At 40.3% G+C, this 24,415-nt stretch overlaps 1 protein-coding gene across 6 annotated transcripts in view; it reads left to right on the top strand.

Moving 5' to 3' along the window:
- cald1a (caldesmon 1a) overlaps positions 1-24,415 on the top strand; it is a 78,535-nt gene that overhangs the window by 28,104 nt on the left and 26,016 nt on the right. For 4 of the 6 annotated variants that reach the window (XR_014768967.1, XM_084710760.1, XM_084710759.1 and 1 more), the window contains exons 1-5: positions 5,061-5,216; positions 6,990-7,075; positions 19,700-19,837; positions 23,698-24,124; positions 24,222-24,254. Coding sequence is in view for 5 of the 6 variants with exons in the window: in XM_084710760.1 (XP_084566886.1) it covers positions 6,999-7,075; positions 19,700-19,837; positions 23,698-24,124; positions 24,222-24,254 (675 nt within the window). In the remaining variant the exon portion in view is untranslated. Of the gene's footprint in view, positions 1-5,060; positions 5,217-6,989; positions 7,076-19,699; positions 19,838-23,697; positions 24,125-24,221; positions 24,255-24,415 lie in introns of those variants that run through there. The other 2 variants (XM_084710758.1, XM_084710761.1) reach the window with 2 other exon arrangements.

Genomic DNA, 24,415 nt, shown 5'->3' with positions numbered 1-24,415 from the left:
GATATCCTGCTGCTTGTGAAAACTTTGTTTTCACAGTTAAGGAGCCATATCCTCTTGTTATATAACATATTCATTATTATCTCAACAATATTTGACATTATTTTTCTTAATGTGATCATTTTGCAAGTCAGAGCATATTTCACTGAAAGGCCTGATTCTTTCTTGTTAGTTATCTAGTCTCCAAGGTTTTTTTTAATACTAATTTTACTTCTGAAAAAAACAAATGACACATGGCTGAAATAGTGGAAGTGGTTCATGAGTTCTCCAACATACTAGCCACTATAGCAGGTGAACAAAATATATTCCTTCATTGATGCAAAGGATAGGAAGACCAGGCTTTGTGCCAGTGTCTCCTTCACATTCCAGATTTCTGGAATACCTGTCTTTACCTGGACACCTGCACAGCTGTGACTCCTTCTCTCCTCTCCACTCGTCTCGTCTCCTCAGAGAACAGTGTGGTCCTCTGGAGGTGGAGCAGTACTCTGCAGTACTCTGTAAGCCTAGTAATAATGCATCATTCCTCTTTTCTAGGGCATATGCACAGATATAATTTCTGACTGTGGTTTGTGTTGGCGCTGTTAGATGGATCTCGTCTTTACATTCTGCTTTTTAACTTTTGTCCAGAATCCTGCAAGTGTCCGGTTTTGAAAACCTGCACCCACAAAGCTGAGTTCCACTGACCGGTTACCTGCAATTACTCGTAGTCAAATCTGGAACCGCCTGGAATAGTTCATTTTAATCACAGTCACTCACTTGTGTTCTCAACTGGCGCAGCACCTGTGCTCCTGCAGTTGTCACTGTATGACCTGAGCAATAATGAGCCTAGCTTGCAGCTATCAAAAGCTAACTTAATACTTTTTGGCTCTTTTTACGAGCAGTAAAGCTGCTGACAACATTATTCTCACTAGTCTCTGACCAAACTAAATTCCTCCCAAATGTCCAAGTTTGCCTTTGACAATGTATTTTCCATGGTTTGGTATTCCCCACAGGCTTTAGCTTATCCATTTTGGCTGGATGTCGGGTCAAAGATTAAGTCATAGGCTTTCAAAATAAAAAATCCTGGTGGCTGATTAGACTTGATGTCAGCAGCAGGAACTTTTCATTTTCACCCGGAGCGATTCTCGTACCCATATCCATGAATATATTTTTTACCCAACACACACAACTTTTTTGTGAGTTACTTGGTGGGAACCTGACACAGTGCAGGAGCCAAGAAATACCTGAAAAACTAAAGACACTGCTGTTGGCCTCAACTGGCTTTTTTTTTAGTGCTAAATAGCAAATGTTAGCATGCTATCATGTTAAAATAATAGGGTGAACTTGGTAAACATTATTCCAATATTTACACCAACTGTAAAGATAGCACATTAGCATTGTTGTTGTGAGCATGTTATAATGATGATTTTAGCATTTAGCTTAGCACTGTTACAGCTAGCCTCACAGAGTCACTAGTGTGCTAGCATGTCAACAACTGACAATAACTTTCCTACTTGTGGCACCATGGTGCTCGCCGGTAAAGGATTAACGTAACATTTTTGTCTTTATCATAAAAGTATGTCAAGTTCTGACATGTTTGATATAAGTCTGTATCAGCTGTGTCAGCATGAAGGGCAGGATTTCGGGGGCTTTTTCCACTGTTATCCTGTTTTCCTAAAACCTAAAGCTGTGTATGACTGATTCAGCCTCGTAACCACCAGCTGTAACAAGTCACCATTGTTTCTTTATTTGCCAACCTCACAGCTGGCCAGCACATAACTTGGACTAAGCCTGGTTTTACTTGTTTATCTTCACATTAATTCCCTTTATTCAACAACCCAAACAGTCACTGCACACATAAAAGATCCATCAGGAGAGGTTTTTTTTTTTTTTTTGACTGGCATGTGAATGAGTAATTTGGAGGCTCTTTCATGTCCCCTCTGCTAAAATCAGAGGTTAAATAGAAGCATTCCTCACATAGCTCCATAACCATAATGTGGAGATTAATGTGTTTGTCTAAAGGTTGCGAGGGGATAGCTGCTCTGAGTATCACACTAACAAATCTGACCGAGAAGCTGCAGTCTCCTCGTCTCACAGAATGCTAAGCCAGCGTTAGGAACATTTCACCAAATCCAAAAATAGATGTGCTGCTGCTGGCCCATACTGTACTTATTCTTCAGACTGCGGCTTGATCTACTTTGTGCCTCATTCGGCCGATAGGGGCCCATTGTTTTGGTGCTTTTAACTCAGGACTTCGTGAGAAGATAGAGGCATTATAAGGTGGTGTAATCCCAGTGGCTGTCAGGATAATATCAACTTGGCTTTTAAGGCTTTTTAAAAGGCTGGCACTTAGACACTGGGTTCTGTGCCAGGGTCTGGCAGTCTCGACAGGTAGTAATTTGACTGGTAAATGTGTCATTATAGCCATTGTAGAAGGTTGGGGCAGACGGGAAAAGAGAAAGAGGGGGAGGAGGAGAGAAAAGAGACAAAATAAGAAACGAGGGCTGGATAGATGGATAAATGGTGGAATAAATGGACAGATGCAGCGAAGGAAGGAATAAGAGGTTTTTACAGTGGGCAGGCTGAGACGGGCTAAACTTGTAAAAGTCTGAAAATGTCACAAACTTGTGACTCCAGGTTGCTGAACTTCATGGAATGCTGTCTTTCTCTCGCTCTGCCTCTGTGAGCTTTTGCAAAGTGTGGGTGGTCCTTTCAGTGATATACACAACAGTTACATTTCGACGTCGCGCTGAGGGCCTTGTCTGCAAGCCACAGGCTTCCTCTTCTGTCCTACGCCTGGTATTCACCCATGTGGAGACAAGACAATGTGACCGTCCTGCATTCAGCCTTGCATTCGGTGAACAGCCCCAGTCATACATCATATATCAGCTCGAAAAATTCAGTTATCTCAGGTTTATTACTCATATATATACAGTGTGATCCACTCCGAGATCATTTAATTGACAAACCTTTTATTTTAATGACATGATTTTAAATGATCTATTACTCATTTTTGTACAAAACTGAACACTGAATGAAAACACAGACCTCTCAGAAGCATAAATCATGTATTATTTGCAACAATAGCTCCAAATTTATACACTGCCGTGCTTGCGTTACTAATAACTTTGTCTCCCTTGGCGTCGCTGGTTCTAGGAAGTATGTGATTAGACTGGTGATGTTTGGAGGCCTTGTCGGTTTTAGTTATTGCTCTCATTTTGTCTTAATTACGGTTGTATGAATAGCCCCAACATCCAAGTGCCAATTGCCTCTCCCCCTCTCCTGTTTCACAAATGACACTAAGCGAGCATCTAAACATAGAGAGTGAATTTTTGCGGTATTTAAAATATCTCTCTCTCCTCCAAGTCACAGAGGCTTTTACAGTGTAATAGTGAAGAGACAAGGCTGTGTTTACTGTGCAGGCTCACAGTGGGGGAGGAGAGCGGGTGACAAGATGCAGCAGGGAGGGTTAAGGTTAGTCCCTTCCCTTCACTGTAAAAATAAACTTTTTTTGTGTGTTTGGGCTGTGTCAGAATTTTAAGTTGACTGAATCTGAAAAGCAAATATGATGTAACAAGCAAAGGTTATGTAGCAGTCATTTGAGAATTTAAACAAACATATTACAAAAATATTTGAACCCTGTAAAAAAAAATATACACTAATATATTTAACTTGAAAATCTTAAAATTTTAAGTTGACTGAATTTGAAAAGATAAGTTTAGGGAAATTTTGTAATGATTGAAAACAACCTTGGTATTAATTCAGTTGCACATCAGAAACCATGTTCAATAAGTTTAAGATACTAAGTCAAACCAACAACTCTTCTCAACTTTTTTAATTATTGTGAACACAGGCAACCATGACCTTTCCTGACATGTATTGTTTTTTTCTGTCAAAATTCGTGTTTATAAGTTCTGAAGTGTTCTGCAAATATCTACACTGTTCATTTAAGTCATATTTTTAACTTAATATCTTGAACTTATTTAACTTGAATGCTTTCACAACTCAACTCAGCTTAACTGAACTCAACTGGTTTTACATTTTCAAAACTCAAGATGACTTTGAACTAATTATTTAACCCATATTCACTTAACTCACATTTTTAAAGCAGCAGAGGAACTAATTTTGAAGTTGAACCAACTTAGAATGATTATCAGTTTAGAAATAGTAGTTTGGAGTAGTTTGGAGTTTAATCCCAACTAACACAAAGTTGTTGCAGGAATGTATTTGCAACATAACTTTTGCAGCATCTGACGTTGTAGCAACCTACCAAGAGTGTTCGAGTTGCCAGTATTTTATTTTAAATGTCGTTTGTATGTTGTCACGGCGTTTCCACCACTTTATGGAGATATTGTGACATTTTAGCAATGTTGCAGCAATGTCATTGTATAAAGTACACAAAACGTCATGCAGATCTTGAAAAAATACCACAGAAAACCAGTTACATTATAACACTTTAACAGTGCAGCAGCATAACTAATGGTAACATTGTATCTGTTCTGCAGTGTTGTTATGATGTCACAAATAATATGTCATAATGATGACTGTGCAGGGACATACTGTGTTTGTAGAGATAAGCTTGAATAAATAAAACTTTTTATGTGAAGTTGATGACAAAAGATCGATTCTACTAAATTCCTGTCAGATTTTTATTTTTTACAATGTTGGAGTCGTGGTTTCTTTGAGCATTTCTCTCTTGTCTTTGTGTTTCCTGCCAATGTGAACATCTGTGTGTGCTCATTAGTATGCTTATGAGTGTTAAGCATGCACACAGATGCTATAAAGTTGCACCTACATGCCTGTGTGCATGCATACTCATGTACAGATGTCCATGTACATGTGCCGTATGAGACCGCAGATGAAAGAAAGAGCAGGCAGAAAACGTGCTTATATTGCGCAGGAAGCTGGGCTGAAGTGCAGAGTCATGTCCTCGAACGGAGCTTAGCCAAGCTCTGACATGTAGGTAAACAACACAGGAAAAGCTAGCAGCAGAGATAGGGAGGGAAGGAGGGAGTAAGGGGGGTAAGACTGAGGGAAAGGAAGGAGGTCACTGAGGGATGGAGGGAGGGACGACTAGCAGGGAGGGGAAGGAACAGGCATTTGCCTTTTTTCTGTCAGCTGAGGCAGGACTGTGGGAGACTATTTGCAGACGCTGTTGCATTGTGTCTCTGCTTGGAGAAGGCATTGTGAAAAGCTGGTATGGTGTGAAGGAAAACACATTGTTTGAAGGCTAATTCAAGGTATGACAATCACAGTTCTTCCTCTGTCCTGCTGCACTTTAAAGCACCTTATTTTCTGCCACAGTCGCTTCGCTGCTCATAAAGGATAAGCATTTAAATAGGACTTCATTCAGCACAGTGTTTTTATTCTGTCAGCGTTGTCTTTTTCCCTCAAGCCCTCAGCTAGCGTCTGTTTACTCTGCTCCGGTGTACAGTAGATGTTGCTGGTGGTTTAGCGGGGATAACGTAGATGTATGATGGGAGGCTCAGCAGCTCCTGGGTGGTCTCAGTCCTCACTGCACAGCCAGTCACGTACCCTAGCAGGATATTTTTAGGGAGCGTTGCTTTTTAACTGATTGAGTTAACATCCTGTGTTAGCTGCTCCTTCCTCTCCCTTTCTGTCTCTGCTCTTCTTTCACAAAGTTTGCGGGCATAGATTTATCACCTAAAGCTGAGGCTTGTGTACACAAAGATATGGCTAAACACTTCTGGTCAGTAGAGTGTGTAGAAGGATGGCTTGTACTTGGAAGTTTTACTCCTGGAGATTTCATCCCTGGTTTTTGGCAGCAACAATGCTTACAGGTGGTAAAAGCAAGTTGAGCAGCTACTCGACTAGTTTTTGTTCTTTGCAAAAGTCAAACATGCTTCAATGCTGGCAAAAGTATGCCTGAAAAGACGGTGACAAATACAATGTTTTGCTGTCACAATAAAAGCAACCCCACGTTTCACCATTTAAAGGGATAGTTAAGATTATTTGAAGTGAGTAGTCATTGTATTACCTACAGTAGATGGCAGTGGACACACCCCCAGTTAAGAGAAACAGAGAGGAGCACCAGCACGGAAGCTAACCATATATATATACTGCTGTTGACAATGTCAGCAACAAATCATATGTCAACCACGTTAAAAGGGCCCATCTAAAAAAATTTAATATCAGTTTAAGTCTATACTAGATTTAGGATTTTTCACATTCCAACTAAGCCAAGTATCACTCTCTTGCACTCAGCCAAAATTTTACCTAGCAGAACACAGGAACCGGTGGTCTACTGCTGTCTCGGTCGGTTAGTTTGTTTGTGTTGTTGTGTGACTTTGGTGAATCCAAACCATCCTTTTAAAACACCGAAGTCACACAGTAACAAACTGACTGATCAAGGCAGCAGTAGACCAGCAACTTCCATGTTCTGCAAGGTAAGTCACTGATTTTTCCAATGGAGTCTGGTGATATTTGGCTTATATAATGGCGGTTTCCTTTCAGAAAAGGCTGTCTGATGGCAAGCTTATGTGAAAATATCCTTAATATAGCATCCATGTAAACAACATTGATGTTTTGCTGAGAACTGTCAACAACAGTTCATAGCTCAGCTTCCATGCAGCCGACTACCATCTTCTGCAGGTAATACGCTGACAATGGAGGAGTACCTCATACAACCCCACTTCAAATAATCCAAACTAGCACTTTAAATGCTTTTAATGTGAAGCAGAAGAAGTTCTGTCAGTGGTTCTGTTTGCATAAACAGTGCAGCTGATATGAATGAGACAAAATCAGAAACTTCTGTAAAGGCAACATGAATCCAGTATGAAAAGGGAGTCTTAATTTCATGAAGATGTTAAAGATTTTAACTTGCAGTATTTTGATAACCAGATATCAGAAAACTAAGCCTTTGTTTGACTGGTGAACCTGTGTTTCTGCCCTCTCTGGACACTTAAATGAATGTCTTTCCGTCTTTCTTTCCTCTCTTCCTTCCTGGAATTGAGTAAATTAACATGTCTGTGTGTGATGATGTCATCCCTCAGGGCACAATCATGGAGGAAATGGACTTTGAGCGGCGCCGGGAGCTGAGGAGGCAGAAGCGGGAGGAGATGCGTCTGGAGGCCGAACGGTAATGCCCATTTGGTTATGCCTTTCATTCACGCGTGCAGATTAGTGCTCCGTGAAGCTGACTTTTTAAAACACTTTCTGCTTTGCTGAGGAATTAGCAACTAAATCAGAAAGTGTTTAAAAAGTCAGTCCTCCGCAGTGGCTTCATTTATAGCTGCAGCTGCAGAACGCCTGCAGACCAGAGGGCTGCGTTTCTGTCACTGGCGGTCTCGATGCTTAGGTTGTGTGAAGCTGTGTTGTGTAACGAAGCCCTGGCTGTCAATTCACAGCGCTCCTCCTGTGATGTTCATGCCAAGTTGGAGCAGGAGGGAGCCAGCTTTAATAGCGTAGACCCTCCTCTAGGTCTTTAAAAACATCGCTCAGCAAATATTGGCTTCCCCCAACTGAGGCTACAAAGAAAAAAAAGGTTGATAAGAAATCTGATAAGCAATGTGATGACCTTTAAGTGGGAATGTTCAATCATTCCCTCCCTCCCTCTTTCCAATTTTCTCTCCCGGATACCGTGGCCTTGTGAACTCTCTTTGATTCAATGGAAGAAATTGATTAAACTAAAGTTCATTTCAACAAATTGATTGAGTGGTAACACGCCAAGTGCAGTAATCAAAAATAGTAAAAAGGAGGTTTTATTGTGAGAACTTGATACATGGTGTGCCAAGGAGGTATTTTATAGGCCCTTTTCACAAAAGTCTCCTCATCTGTTCTGCAGTCCTTTCAATTAAGGATGAGGGCGATGTGGATGCAGATACCGGCCAAGGTCACTTGCCTGTTTGATGTATCTGTGAGAAGAGTTTTATTAGAGCCAGTTACTCCATCACTGATGAAAAACAAGCTGACATAGGTCCGACCACTGCTGAATACATAGATGTTTCTCTCTGATAATTCTTTTTTATGACACAAAGAATACGTGAGTAGCATTTACCTTAAGCTATGAAAAAGCCCATTTGCTCAAGGTAAAATAGCATTTCTCTCTCTCGTATAAAGGCAAATGTGTTCTGCAAAACAGTGTACATCATCTACAAAAGTGAAGGACGTATAGAAGGTATTAAAAGTCAGGGTTAAGTCATTGATCAAGACATTGAAAATAAACTGCCTACCTGTATGTGTAGGCGTGTGTGTTAATATGGATGGTGCCAAGTTTATTTTAAATTGAACTTACTTATTTTGGGAAGCAAATAAAGCCGGACCAATACATCAGCTGTACATGGCCAGTACTATCAATCAGTAGCTTATCAGAGATACATCGTATCAGCATGTATATCAGCCACTGAGAAACAAGAAATTGCAATACAGAAATGCCAAATATAGTAAATGTGCTAGTTTAAAAATAATATGTGCTACTATATAACTGAAGTACAACATGAACGTGCAGTATTATCACCTTATAAAAGTTAACATGGCTACATGTTAGCAAATAGTTAACTTTTCAGTGTTTCAGAGGAAAATCCAATAACCACCCTCCTTTTTAGCTCTGTTTTGGTCTCCACCAACTCCTGAGGGAAATATCTGTCTCTTTAGCTGCTAAATGCTATTCAGTGTTCACCAGCTAGTTGCTAAGTTTGTCTTCCCTGTTGCTTGGTGTTTAGCAGGTGGTGTAGAATGGGTTCATCAGAGCTAGAATAATAATTTATAATAAAATGATAAGACACTGAAATGTGCTGTTGCTCTAAGGGGAGCTGCAGTCATTTGATAAGTCTCCATAATTTTGTCATATGAGGGACTGTGTTCACGTTAGGTGTCGTCATTTTATCTATTGTAAATTTAAAAACAAACTAAATTATCTAATGCATCTTTAAGTAAATAACAAAATTTAAGTGATCCAAAATATGGTAAACTGATTAAATATGACCAGTTTCATACTGTGGCTACTTTATCTACAGCCTCTGTAACCTGAGACTCCTTTTAGGGTCAACATCATGTACATTTTGACTGTGCGTAACTGCTTCACTCTTGGCATCTTTTCATTTTTTTTATTTTTTTTTTACGTCTTTAAGACTTTTATGCCTCATTTCCCCAAATGCTCTCTAAATAACTGATTGAAGTGAAGGTTAATGCTGTTGTTATGTTTCATGGCTTAAAACCTCCATAAACCTCCTGCCGCTAGAATTATTTATGCAGTTTTGGAGTGTTTATGTTACATGGAGAAGATGGAATTTGGCAGAAAATGTAGACTAAGAAGAGCTGACAGAAGGGAAGAGATGTGGACTGACTGACTGAGAGAGAAATGGACCGACAGCGAAAAAGACCAAGAGTCATAAGCGCCTTCGACTTACATTTTCAGCTCGGCGGGAGTTTGTTCATGACTGTTTATTTGGCCCAAGCAGCAATAATTTCAGCTGGCAGGCAACATGCCGCTCCTGTTATTGATAAAAGATTACATCTCTACATTGTTTCCATTTCTGCCAATATATTGAAACAATCAATATTTACATGCCCCTCTTGGTGGGACTAGTCAAAACCACATGTTGTCTCATTGGCCTGCTTCCATTCAACCATCACCGAGCGCACTGTGAGAAGACGGAGAACGCAGGGAGAGTGTGGGGCCATATAATAACGGCTGTAGGAATGCCAAATTCCTGGCTATTATAAGTGTTTACTGGCCAGGTCTCCTGAGCTGTTTCCTACATGCTGGAACAGTGAGGTTGTCTGTGTGCAAGAGTGCGCGTGTGTGTGTGTGTGTGTGTGTGTGTTCAAGCCCGACCGATATATCTTTTGGGATTGTTGCAGCCTAAAATGCCTGATTTCTTAGCATTTCTAAAACAATTTTTGCACTGAAATTGAAGGAGCAAGTGAAAATTGCAGAAGCAAAGCTGAATTTTTGTGTGTGTGTGTAATTCATTAAAAATCAAAGGCAACTTGTTCCAGGGAGAATAAAACTATGCTCTGTTCTGAGTGTTCGAAGTAACCTCAGGACTACAAATATTTTGGAGCTCAAGCTCAGTCAAAACAGCAAGAACTAAATTATAAAACATGAAAGTCCGCAGAGCATTAAAAATGTAAATAATAGAATAACAAAATAAAATAAAAAAAAAACAAAAGAAGTAAATAATAGAACATTGAGTCAGTTCATTGAGATGTGTGTGTGTGAAGTTTGCATTGGATACTGCTAAGATTAATGGAACTCGCAGGAAGTTATGATGATTGGTGATTTCAAAACTTAAGAGTTTGAGTTTAATCCAAAACTCAAAAATCCAGTGAAGGCAGTTGCCTCAATTATGAGTTTTTTTGCAGCGTAAAAAGTAAAAAAAAGTATCCATTGTATGTATATTTGATCCTTCTTTCTTAATTCAGGTTTGATATATACATATGTTTTACTCTATTTCTGCTTATTTTTATTTATAGTCACTTATGACCGTTGAGAAATACCTCTAAAAATTTACTGTCTGTTAAATACAGTATCTTTGTCATAAGTGTTCGCAAGTTTTGAGGGATCATTGCAAAAAATGTGTATTTATGTATATATTGTGTATATTCGATAGAGTGTCTGCCAACATATGAATGAATGGTTACTCGCTAATATCTGTATTAACATTGGCCCCAAAAATCCAGTATCAGTCGGGCCCTTGTGTGGATGTGTGTGTGATTGTGTGTGAATAGGGGTGAGGATGAGTGCATGCAGTGTTCACTTTAGTGTGCATGTGTGTTTGGATCAGTATCAGGTGATGAAGGTTTGACAAGCTCCATTCACTTTTCTACAACTGAACTACAACTGAGTGCATGTGTTTAAGTGTGTGCGTGTGCGTGTGTGTGTGCGTGTGTGTAGGGAGAACGGCCAAGCCTTCCGTGTTCTGTCTTACATCAGCCTCAGTTATAGTTGTAAGAAAATGATTGTTGACATAGAGGCGCACAATGGGATTGAATTCACTTCTCATTCTATTCAGTGAAACCATACAGACATAGTTTTCTGCTCTGCTGAGGTTTCTCACACTGCATCCGTGCTTCTCATCAATGTTTCTGTACATCTCTGTTCAGTGAAACACACGGTCTCACAGGAATGTCTTGACTGCTCCCCCTACCCCAAAGAGAGCTCACGGATGTGGAATTTTCCCAGTCAATTCAGTGACCAGAGGGTATCTGCTCCAGCTAAAAATAGTCTTCTTTTGTAACAGTGATTGTACGAATAGTTCACAAAATAAAAGCTGTTGTTGCTCCCTGCTACATGCAGCTGGAGCAGTTCATTGACTACATTTGCATCCACAAAATATTCAGTTTTCTATGGAAAAGTGTAATGGCTGGAGCCGTTAGAGCTGTTTTGCTTCTTTGCGTTAAAATAGGATTTTCCGAGTTTTCCACCAGTGGAGAACTTGTTCGCCAACACAGCCTCCCTCTTTCATTCACCTTCTTGAAACGGTTGGAAATTTGCATATTTCCAAAAACCTGTTGATATCCAAGCCTTTCCTAATGTCTAAAAGTAGGTGTATGGGCTTCTCTTTTGTGCATATATCTCTCTACCTCAGCCTTGCAACGACAATTGAGTCCATAATGAAACATTACAATGTACGAGGATAACGTTGATGTCGTTTTTAGACCATCTGTCAAACTCTGATAAAACCCCCATGTAAGACATATTTTGAATGTGCTTAAGGTGCACAGAGACAACATTATCTGTATCTGTTCAGCCATCAAAATTATCTGTTTCTGTGTCTGTATTTGGAAATAAACCATAACTGATTTAATGAGCCATTTGGAGTTTCAGCATACCGGATTTGTGCACTTAGACTTGCATGACTTGGAGACAATCATATGCTACTGGCAGGATCAACCAGTGGGCGTAATTTATACTGGAAGTCACATTAAATCGGCAAATGTTTTATTTTCTAACCTAATTTCCACTGGCAGTCAGTTGTTGTGTCTACAAAACATCAAAGTGATTTAATATTGCACCATTTCTTAATATTTCCAGTCCTTAATACTGTACTTTGTATCTATCCCTCTTTATATTTTTAGTTTCTTTTTTAGTTTTTCTGAAACCCAACACTACCTCCCCTTTAACTGGGAAATATTGAAAAATCAGAAACTGATAAAAAGGTTTTATGAGTCCAAAGATTCTGTTTTCTATTGGATATGAAAAGATATACATATATATATCATATAAGTATATAAGAGTATTCTTCAGTTGAAAGGAATAATCTGGGGTCATTAAATCAGTGATTGATGATGGTAGATGGAACCATTTGAACTGGGTAATCATGAAGTTGACTTTTTCTAAAAAGTAATGATCATATAGAAGATTCGGTTTTCATGCATTATTGCTTTCCAGAATAATGAATCCATAGAATGAGTTAAGTTTAGTTTAGTTATAAATGTGTGAGGAATGCTCCTAAAACCTGAATAATATCGGCACGTTCCACTTGTTCTAATCAGAAAATGCTAAGTCCAGAATTCAAGGCCAAATTGGGTTTATCCAAGCGGACTGTGCTGTTTACATGACCAGTATCATATTTGGAATAATAGTGGAAAATAAGTTTGCATGTAAACATAGTCATCCTTCTAAGCTTAGCCTGACCAGAATATTTACACATTGCAAATATTCTGCATGACCACAATGGTGAGTCATCGCTGTTATATGTTGGACAGTTAAAGAAACAGTTTGACATTTTGGGAAATACGTGTAATTGCTGTCTTGCTGTGAGTTCGATAAGAAGATCAATAAAACTCTAGTCAGTGCACCCAGCCAAGAAAAATAGTCCCTCGCATGAACTTCACTAGAGCCGCAACTTGTTGTGCAGTTTAAATCATCTTCTTTCAGTCTTAATGCTAAGCTAATCGTCTCTGTAATTGTAGGGTCATATTTACTGTACAGAAGTGAGAGTGCTATCAATCAAGCTATGTTTGCTATCAAGCAAATAACCATAACTTTTTACAAAACGTTTCATTATGTTGAATGTAACTTATTTAAGGCTTAGCTAAATGTACAATGTTGATTTTGGAAAAGACTTTGCATTTCATCTTTGATGTCCTTTTTGGGAAGTGTGTATTTTTGATATTTCCCTCTCTCTCCTCCTCCTCCTCCTCCTCCTCCTGTTCTGTCATACTTCATCTCCTCTTCCTCCTCCTCCTCCTCCCCTGGGTGTCACTGTCTTTCTTCTCCTTCGTCCTCCTCCTGCCATCTCGGCTTCCTCTCTCTCATCCTCCCCCTGCCTCATACTTCTCATCTTCTTCCACTTTCATTTTCAGGCCTTTGTTCTCCTTATTCTTGTCCACTTTCTTCTCTCACTTTTACATCTTCCTTCTTCTCATCTCCCCCTTGCTTCTCTCTTTTGATCTTCTACTTACATTTTTCAAATCCACATCCTTCTTCTGCTCCAGTTCCTCTTTCTCTCTCTCCACCATCCTCCTCTTCCTCCTCTTCATTCTGAAACATCTGTGCTGGCTCCTCCCCCCCGAGAGACCAGGAAGGGCCGAGGAAATAACACCCATCCTCCGTGAATGAGCCATGCCAAACAATCCCCGCCCCGGGTGAATGGACCACTCCAAACATGACCCGGTCCTGTATTGTAAACCTTTGGTTCTGACAGGAAGAGAAACGGAGAGCTGTTGCTGCAGATCTGTTAAGTCCAATCTTAGTTTCCACAAGAGAGCACCATTTGATATTTCTGTTTCTTTTTTTATCAAGAAAAAGAAACAAAGAAGAAACAAAACTTTGGCAGGATGCAGAACTGTATTAAGGGAGCATGGCTAATTCTGACCCTTCCTAAGTCCCGCCCCCTTTTTTTTGTCTGTGCTTCAATTACAGTTTAGCAACCTTGGTACCCGGCAGAATTTTTTGCTTTGCTTTCCTTTTTACTGAACTTATGTGCTAGTCTCATCAAAGAAAACCAAATTTTGAAGATGGTTAAAAGATTGCTGAACTTGAGATGTGATTATATGTCACTTTTATAGCAACATCTGTTAACTGTCTTCAAAGTTTGGTGTTTTTTTTCAACATGTACAAGCCCTGCACATATAAGTACAGGTAACAATTTTTTTCTCACCGTGAAATCTGTTGCACTACTACATTATATTATGTGACACAATGACCCCTTTTTGCTCTGTACTCCAACCACAGTTTTGCAAGCTTGGTACTTCATCAAGTTTCTCCTTTCCCAGTAAAAGCAGCATACTGGTTCACATCTTCAGTTGACTAATGTTAGCAAAACACGAACTAAGTGTTTGGCTAATGTTAGCAGAAGGCTAGCTAATGATTTATGTAGATTAAGTAGCTGGTTAGCTAGCAATTTGTACATAGATGAGCCAAGCGCATAGCGTATCTAGTAACAGGAAACAGGAGAGGAGAAAGTTGACAGAAGTTCAAAGCTTCCTCAACTGTTAGTGGAACACAGATCAGAAAGGGGGCGGGACTAAGGAAGGGTCAGTGAGACTTTCTCTCTAATATGGTTAAGAAAGGGATTCCATACTTTATTAAAAAAAAAAAAGTCTATGTGGAGCCCCTTAACTAGTATTTGATTTTCTCTAATTTAAGAAAGTGTAGTGTGTTTGATCCAGTGATGCCATTAGGCATCTAGCGAGTAAAGCAGCAAAAGCATTACAGTCTATATCATACGTGCACGGTATGGGGGGTCTGAAGGGGCCCCAAAGATGGCAATAAATAAACACAGGTCAGTAGTTTTGTTCCAGCATTTAGGGATTGTTCTTAGTTCCCATAAAACAGCTAGCGGAGTGATTATTGTGTGATTCCTGCAGCTAGGGAGGGACGTATCACAGACATTGATTGCAGATACCATTAAAAATACCAGAGGATATCCACAAATCTGACTTTTTTGTGATTGTTGGATCGGGTACTGGCATATAGGTGATGTATAGCACAATATATGTATGATAAAACACTTAAACATCGATTTACTTGACTTCATGAGAACTAAAATTGTAGCGCAGGGCCAGAACATACTGTATGGGCATGAGTGGTTGGAGATGAGTTGCAGCGATTACACAAGGGACTAACGCCCGATATTTCTGTTTTATATGCATACTATACTGCCTCATTCATCAGTGAGTAAGAATAAATGCAGTCTAGGGGAATTCTGTCACAGCCAACATTGTGTATTCTTGGAGTCGGCCCAGCAGAGCGCAGGGCGGGGAAGGGAGACAGACGGGGTACGTTGTGGTTCTTTGGGCCGGCAGTAGGAAGGGAAATAGTCCAGAGAGGCCAGCGTGGGAATGGGTCAGCATTTCTGACAGCGTAAGCAAAGCCCCCACCGTCTTTTCCCTCTCCCTCCAGCTCTCCATCCCTTCCTTCTCTCCCCTCCCCTCTGTTCACAGCAGCTTTTCTTTTCTTTCTATCTCCCTCGTTACTCTTCTCCCTCCCTCCGTCCCTCTCCTCTCGAGGAGGGGTGAAGAAGTCTTTTCTCATGGGCTTTTCCCAAATTGTTTTCACTGACATTTCTGAGATATTTCGCTGTAAAGAAAATATTTGGACATATTTCTCCCTAATAGGCTCGCTGATGGCGATGCTTTTGTGTGCCTGTACTATCCACGACACGACAGTTACTTTGCGAGTACAGAATCCTGCTTAAATCAGCTTTACTGCACTAAGAAAAGCAAGAACATGAGGAATTTATGCTCATGTGTACAAGAGTTCTGTTGCATACTATATTCTGACAGACGTTCACACCTGAGGTTTATAACTGTGGCTACACATCGTTCTGTGCAGGAAAAGGTGTCGTCTATGATAAAATCTGCAGATTACTCCTTTTTCCATTATCGCGCACGCCCTTTTCCGTTCCCGTTTTTCATTTCCCACTTCTCCTCTTTATCCTCACTCTCCATTTCACTTGCACTTTTTCTTTTTCTTTTTTTTTTCCTTCTACCTCTCCCCATATTTCTGTGTCAGTATGCTGATAGAGTTTGGGGCCTAGGTAAGGAAAGGGATATTAAATCAGGGCTTTGCTTGTGTGTGTGTGTGTGTGTGTGTCTGTGTGTGTGTGTGTGTGTGTGTGTGTGCGTCTCTAGCCAAGGTTGTGATTGACAGGAATGCTAATTCAGCTTTTAGGAGTTTGTTCTTCTCTCCTACTGAGGAATCTTTAACCCTGAGATTGTCGTCGTCGCCGCCGCCACCGAGGACTCTTTTGTTCCATTTTTAGCTGTTGTCGTTTTCTCTTTCTCATGACATTTGGGGCTGTTTCTGGGATAGCGTAGCAGTCCGTTGGGAGTTAAGGCAGTAGTTTCGCAATTTTTTTTCCACAGAAACAACATATCACTCTGGCATTTTAAATAAGAGTTAATATGTTTTCTACTGCAAGGGAGCTTGATTGAAGTTGACAGAATATGAATGGAAATGAAAAGAACTAAGATTTGTAGAGAAAAAGAAAAGTGAGACTATTAAACTTTTGAAAGACAAATAAAACATTATTCCTTTTAGAAATACAAGTTTAAATCTTAAGCTTTAATGACACCTTTGTTCACCTAATACATACAAGAGGATTTTATGTTTGCCAACTTAATGTATATTGCTAATAAGTTAGTTTCCTGACTTTATGACTTTTCTCCACTTGTGTTTTGTTACACTGCATTTTAGTGTTTACCATTCTAGCCAGTACCATTTTATATAGTCACTGTAACTTGTGGCCTCAGTGGGTGGCGTTCAGCAAAAGTTACAAAGGTTAGTTTTTAGTGAGTACTAAAGACGTATATGACATCTCATATTTTATTTGACTCCTCAAACCCATGAGAACACCATTGCTTGGTAGTCATCCCCCCAAATAGCCCCCCACAATCCTATCAACATGTTTTTCATATTTTTGCTTTTTTTTTTTATTTGACCTGTAGTGCCGTTCATTCGTGTTTATTGTTTTGGTGTAAGTTGCCAAGTTTTGAGTCAGTTTGTCTGTGAAATTTCTCACAACAAGGCCTGTAGATTATCTGGGTCATGAATTCTGTAAGGAGATATTGCCTTTAAGTGTCATTTAGTTCCATTATATTCAACAAATATATGCATTTTTGATTTTGTCCCTGTCCCTTTAAGACTGATGCTTAAAGATGCTGAATTATCTGAACTAAGCACACACACATGCACATGTTTAAAGCATTGGCTGACGTCACTGATGTCACCCTCCCATAAGTCCGGCTTGGGCGTTAACAGATTTATCTGTTCTGTTATGACAACATTCCTCATGTGATAGACAGAAACGGGAGGCGTGTGAGTGGGGGACAGCAGAGTGGAAGGAAAGGAAGAAGGAAACTGTTGTTCACGAGCTGTAAAATCCAACATAAACCCAAGTAGCTTTAGCTCGGCTCACCACACATGTTGCAGTTAACATGCAACAGCATGCTTCGCCGGCTGACCTCAAAGACCGTGCGCTGTGATGTTAGGTAGCTGGGCGTGTGGTAAGCAGTGGGAGTGTAAAGGTCAGCCGGGGCAACACAGATCAAGCATGGAGCTGAGTTCATAGATGTCAGGTGGCCAGAAACGTTGCAGTTTGGGAGAATTCTGTCTCTGGCATTATTGCACTATTAGACATCCTCACTTTATGATGCTTTCATTAACAGTATCAAATATACTTTACATTTTGGGTGTAACCTCTTTCCCTAAACCTGTCTGCTTCTACTTCAGTTAAATTTTCTGATTTTCCCAGACTGACTTTGGACTGGCCCCAGAGAACGGCCTCGACTTGTTGCTTTCGATCAGATTTAAGCACATAAATATACAGTAGCTCACCAGCCAACTAGATTGTGAACAATGGACTTGTGTTGATGACTGCACGTTGCCACACCCTTTACTTAAACCACTGCATTTAATAAAGACATGCATAATCCACTGCATGTCTGCTGTGGATTTTGCTCTATTAAGGATATGGGCGGTTTGTAGATCTTGGCGTTGTTTGTTGTTTTTTTTTCAATGGATTTATTCCTGTTAATGGCGGGGTGAAGTGGAGAGACGGGAAAGTCAAATTCTTAGATTTTAAAGCTAAAAAACTGATGTCTGGCCACGATAATTTAGTCATGACCTGACTTGACCTTGATTCATCTCCTGTATGCTTGACCAGTTATGCATGAGAAAAATACATCACCAGAGGGGAACTGTGTATCACGCTGTTCACACTTCACTTTTTATCTTCTAATTATATACACACACCCATTTTTAGGGTGTGAAAAAAATCTTAATTAAAACAAGAAGTGGTATCTTTAAGATTCATCCACCTATTTTTAGCATCGAGGCATTTTTCTACCCAAGTCTGCTTACTTTTTTATATTTTTTGCTTCTTTTTTTATGTTACTCAAGAGTAAGTAAAGTAAACTTTTTCACTTTCTTGCAGAGAATTAGGTGAGAAGATAGATATCTGTCTGTTAAACACACATGGTACGTTCCATTTGCCTCAGATGTTGGAAGTTGGAGCAAGGAATGATGTCACAATTTGTGCTGGATAATAACACATTATGCGATATTTTGCACGTGCAAACACCACTGCAACATTTCCACAGGTAAAACTTGGACGGTACTGTGTGCGTGACCGATTTCATGAGAAACAAAAGACAGAAATACTAATAAACAGCTTTCACTGCTGTTGATGTGCAGAGAGGCCATCTTGGATTTTGAGGTTGGGGTTCGTGAGGTTCGGCCAACTTTCCGATTTGAAAATACGACTTCAAGGGGCCGTCCGAGTTCAAATTTCCAACTGAGACCTTAGATATTCACAGTTCACATTTCAAATGGAATGCACCAGCACTTACAGCGGCCAGCTAGCTCAACTTAGCATAAACACTGGCAACTTGGTAATAGCTAGCTTGGCTGTCAAAAAGTAAACACAGAGCATATAATGTGTTAATTTGTTTGTTTGAGACTTAATATATTCAGCTTGTTTTACGTTTTGGCAGAGCCATGGCTAGCTTTTTGTCCCTGCTTACAGTCTTAGTGCCAAGCTAATCTTATCCATTTTTTTTATATTTAGCAAAGAGAAAAGCCCAGAGAGTGGTATTGATTTTCTGCAAGAAAGCAAATAAGTGTGTTTCCAAAACTTTTTAAAAATTCCTTTTAACTAGAAAACTAGTATTTGTGTTGAGATGAGTCTTTTTGTCTAGAATTTTATTAAAACAATAAGCAGCATGTTTAAAACAAAGCTACTTCACTTAGGTCAGCACAAAGTACCGCTAAGCAGGTTTGACATAAGGGTTTTTTTAACTTTACTTTGTTAACTCAAGAAAAATGTGATTTCCAGGTTTTATGTGGTATTACATTCCTTGTAAAAACATAAACTTTAAAGGCTGGTGGTTGTTTGCTCACTCATGCGCACACACTTCTTCAGTTTGCTCTGTTCCAACACTGACCAGACCAGCGCAAGAACAGTTTCTCTGGCTCTCTCTTATCCTCAGCCAAGCCGTGTCTCCAGACTGAGTTTTTATCGGCTCGTGAAAACTGCAGCCACGATAAGAAGTATTGGTTGTTGCACAGCTGACAGGTCAGCTTGATAGGAGAGAAGAGGAAAAAAAAAAAACTTTGGACAAATCCTCCAGGTTTGGTCACTGTGATGATTACAGTCCAATTTAAAGAATCGTTCCCTTTGAAGTTTCTAACCGTGAAACTAAATTGAGGAAGGGGAGAAGATGAAGGGTTGAAAGTTGGGGGGAAAAAAAGAAAATGTCTCTCATTGTTTCCTGACCATTTTTTTTTTCTTTCTTCTGTTGTCTCCCTCAGGATGGCGAGAAATGATGATGATGAGGAGGAGGCGGCCCGCGAGAGGAGGCGCAGGGCACGCCAGGAGAGGCTGATGAGCCGGGAGAGCGAGGAGCCCAGCGGACAGCCAGACAGTCTGGTCATGACCAACAGCCACAGGTGACTCATACATAGCCGCACAGGTTCTGTCTGTGACAAATATATATCTCTTAGCTCTCAACTTTTAGTCCAGCCGAAGAAGCAAAGGAGCTACAGGACAGAGGGAGGAAAAACTGTCTGTGTCATCATCCTGCCCAGTCAAAGCGGTTGTACTTCATCTATAAATAATCAACACGAGTCCCGTTTCTGTGTGAAAAAGTGTCAGGGCAGCTCAGAGGAATGCCGCCAAAAATTCTTTCACCACCTCTGCTGCAAAGAGAATCCAGTATTTTGTAGCGCTGGAGACTGAGTTTCCAGAATTCTGGGAAATGTGAAGGGTCAGTTGTTTTATTCTGTCATAAAACAACTGACCCTTAGCTGAGGTCTCAGTATTAATGGTAATTTTTGAAACAGTGGGTACTTGGTTTTAGACAGGAGAAGACAAAAGCAGCCTAAGGGGCCGTTCGGGTGTTTTGTGCTGCTTTCGTCCTTTTATCCAAGGTGCTTAGGAGGTTGCACCACTGTCGTGCCTGCCATTACAACCAGTCAGCTCCACAGGACACAGAAGAGCAGGGATACCCTGGTACACACTAGTAAGCGTGATGATATGCTAGCTAGCACAACCATTAACTGTTCTGCTTCTGAGTTGATACTGTATCTCCAGGCTTTGTTCCTTGTTTTGTTGTCAAAGTAGTAAGAACTTGACAGGTTGTACAGCTACAGAATGCGTATAATTAGCTGCTCCTCCATCTTCAATTTGTCCGACCTTTCAACTGAATGTTGTGATGTCCTCGGGCAGAAATTGTGCAGAAATTCCTGTGGAGCTCATTGGTTAGTTTTAGTCACATGTTTTTCCATCTCTGTGTGCTGCAGACCAGTGTCACCATTTAAAATAATGACACTGCATGTGCAAAAGATGCAACTCAGCAGCACAGCAACTTTTTTATTAGCTGTAGCTAGTTAGCCAACATTAGCTCCATAAGTTGGTTGAAAACTGTAATGTTTCTGACTTATATTAAAATAAGAGTTCTGTCATTAAAATGCACTGTACATGTGGCACCATGCTAAAAGCGTACATTCTTGAACAGCATGTTTTCACTTGAAGTGAAGGGTGAAGACTAACTAATGGCAAATGTAATATCAATAATCAAGCTTTTTTAAACCCAGAAATTAATGTCTTCTTTTTTTTTAAATAATGCACTTGTTAGCATTAGAAGTACTCAGTTGATACTGTAGTTTGTAAGCTAGCTAGCCAGACATGCTAACATTTGGAATTTACATTAGAGCAGATAAAAACACACTTTAATCCATTTCTTGCACTTTTGCTCTCATATTTTTTGCCTAAAAAAAGAACACTTAACACTTTTAAATGGTGCGTATCGCTCTCACTGCAGCCCCACGCACACACTTTAACATTAAAGACATCCAATGCTTGACAGGCCTGCTGCGCCTAGTTATGTTGGCTAAGCTGACATAATAATGTAATGCTGTAAGGCGTTGAATGATGAAATTCAGTGAAGTGGCTTTTCCGTATCATTATTTCTTTTCAACCAATACAAGAACTGAACTTTGTCCCAGCTATCAAACTGACAACCAGCTCATGATCTCATACCTATCCATCAGAGAGACTGCCATACAGGAACAAAGACGGTTACATATCCATTTCTATGCAGTTTAAAGCTATGAGATCAATCGCCTTGGCTGCAGTGGAAGTGGTGGGTTGCTCTGACATCTAGCAACACAGACACTGCTTTGTGGTCGTGAATGTTTCCTCTCTATGAGCTCAGAGATACATCCTGGGCCAGTCAAACAACAAGGGGATTGTACAGGAGGATGCTGAGACAGGACTTAGTGTTGACCAGCTATTGTTGATTGTGTAGATTCAAGGATAATGTTTGCCAGACTTTTAGGTCAGAATATTATGAGTCATGATATTTCGAGCGAGGTGGATGCGTGTACAGTTGATATTTGTTTGACTGAAAGAGATATACAGTACAGCAATAGTTTTCAGCCGTGCAGTGAGTTGGACAATCAGTCCACCATTTTGGTTCAGTCTTAAATACAACTCTAACTATTGGTGGATTGCCATGGAAGAGGAATCCTTCTATCTTTGAAATCCCCTGACTTCACCTCTGGCATCTCCATGAGGTTTACATTTGTTGTTTGTGGCAAGATGTCTCATCAACTCTTGGACAGATTGCCACAAAGAGATATCCATGTTCCCCTCCCGGTGATTCTCCGACTTTCTATCTAGTGCCATTATCAGGTCAAAATGTCTGTCCATTGCTTTGGTTTATGACCAAATATGTACAAAACAATCGCGGCTGTGCCTGTGACGTGATTTCCTCTGTGTTTATTTAGGTGCAATAAAGCAAAGTGTAATGTTATCTGTTGATCTCACCTCACTGCCCAGTGGTCTGAGCAGGCTAGCTGCTGGGTGCTAATCATAGTTGCACAATGTTGCAGTCTTCTTTCTCATACATAGCTATATTGTCGCTTTCAGGGCGAGGTTATCAAGTAAATCTACATACAGCAGCAACACACACACACACACACACACACACACACTGTATGATCTTTCTCAAAAAGTAAGCTGAAAAACCAGTGTCCAGCATCCAACCCTCCGCTCTCATTATTTATGTGGCTTCAAATGAGGCTTCTCTCGACTGTCTCTTAATACTACAACATTTTTTTTTCAATTATGCCCCAGCTTGTGGTAGTAGCCACATTAGCTGTGAGCTGCTACGCTGTATTGAACAGGTTAATCTGCAAAATATACAGTAGTAATAACAAATATACAGTAAAATAAGATCAAATATGGCAAAAGTTGCAGCTTCCAAGTTTGAAGTCAGGTCACTGACAGGCTGTATTGATGAATCCTTGAGCTTGAGCTGTTGCTGGTCCATGTATTTCTTGTCAATTTTTTTTTTGAAGCACTGATTAATTCATTTAACACACATTGAAGTGTAAAAAACACAGCCTTAGCCTTGTGAAACCAAAAAAAAAACCCATGAACTTTGCTGTTTTTCTGTTTGCTTGCCATCCCCTGCAGCTGCCTCGTCAAGATGTTAGCATGCTAACATTGATGATGATAAATATGGTAAACATTGCACCTGCTAATTATGAGCACATTAACATTGTCATCGTTAGCATGTCAGCATGTTGATTTTAGCATTTAGCTCAAAGCACCACTGTGTCTAAGACGTTAGCCCTGCCGTAGACTCTCAGTCTGGTTTGCATTGTAGTAGCAATAAAATCTCATATCTGACTGAGTGTATACAAAGGAACTGTTGAGTCAAGGATAAAAGATGAACCCCTCAAACCTGCAATCCAAGATACATTTTCTGATTTTCTGTTTATTTTAAGGCCAGACCGAGAGTTTATTTTAAGAGAATATTTGTGGTGAAAACCTGTCAATACAGCCAATAGTCAGCCTCCACCACATACTGGCTCAAGAAGAGCTGACAATAATGTGGCAGCCACTCTCTGTAAACTTTGATTTCCTCTCACAGAATTTCATTTAGGGTTTCTTTTGTAACCAAGAGACAGTTTTCTTGAGCATTCATGCTCTTTTTGCACATTTCATTCGGTATCAGTGGTGAGTTTACTGGGCTCATGCTTTTGTTGAGTTTTGGGAATTTTGTCCTTTCTGTCATTTTCCATTATGTTACATTACTCACCCTCAAACCTGACAACTTAAAATAAACACAACTCTTTTGCTACTAAACAACTATGAAGCTGTTAGAGGTTGACCGAGGGCATCTCAGGGGTAACAGGAGATAATATTATGCATTCAGTTTCCCTGCTCAGCTGACGTCCGTTGTTCTGACCTCAACAAAAGACCTCACAGTGAAATGTTTGTCTCCTCTCTCTCCTCCCAGCGTGACAGAGACTGTGAGCAGCTCTTATGGAGGAGGTGGCGGTGACGACGATGACCAAGCCCTGGCAGAGCGCATGGCCAAACGCGAGGAGAGACGGCAGAGACGCTTGAAGGAAGCGCTGGAGAGACAGAGGCAGCTGGACGGCACCGTGACCGAGGGCAACGACAGCGTCGCCACGGAGAAGAACAGCGCAGAAGAGGAGAGGCCATCCTGGCGCAGGGGCCGCTACCGTGACAATGAGGAGGAAGAGGTGAAGACAGAGACGTACAGCTCGAGGAGAGAGGAGAAGGAGCGAGAGGAGCCGAGGGAGGAGGAAGAGGCTGCTCCTGAGGGTGTGGAAGAAGCAGAGGAGGGTGTAGAGGAAGAGGAGGAGCAGAAAGTGGAGGTGGTGGAGGACAAACCGAGAAGGTCTTACTTGAGAGAACAAGTGAGTCACCTGTTCATTCTTGCTCGTTTATTTGAGCCATTTGTTGTATTTTTTTTGTAGCTGACAGTCCCTGCAAATGTGATGCTTGTTTCTGTAGGAATCAGCTGAAGAAGCTAAAACTCAAAACAAGGTAACATCATTGATTTATTGACTTCTTAATGCACATCTTTAAGTTGTTGATCTTTCTGTAACACTTTATAATAACCATCATTAATAAGTGGTAAATTGATGGTTAATTGAACTAATAATATAGTTATTTTTCTGTTGAACAGTGCTTTATAAACCATTTAT

Source organism: Lutjanus erythropterus, chromosome 22 (genome assembly GCF_056507025.1).
Source record: "Lutjanus erythropterus isolate fLutEry1 chromosome 22, fLutEry1.hap2, whole genome shotgun sequence".
Taxonomy (NCBI): domain Eukaryota; kingdom Metazoa; phylum Chordata; class Actinopteri; order Lutjaniformes; family Lutjanidae; genus Lutjanus; species Lutjanus erythropterus.
Note: the sequence above shows the minus strand (reverse complement) of the source record. Positions and strands in the feature narration are given on the sequence as shown.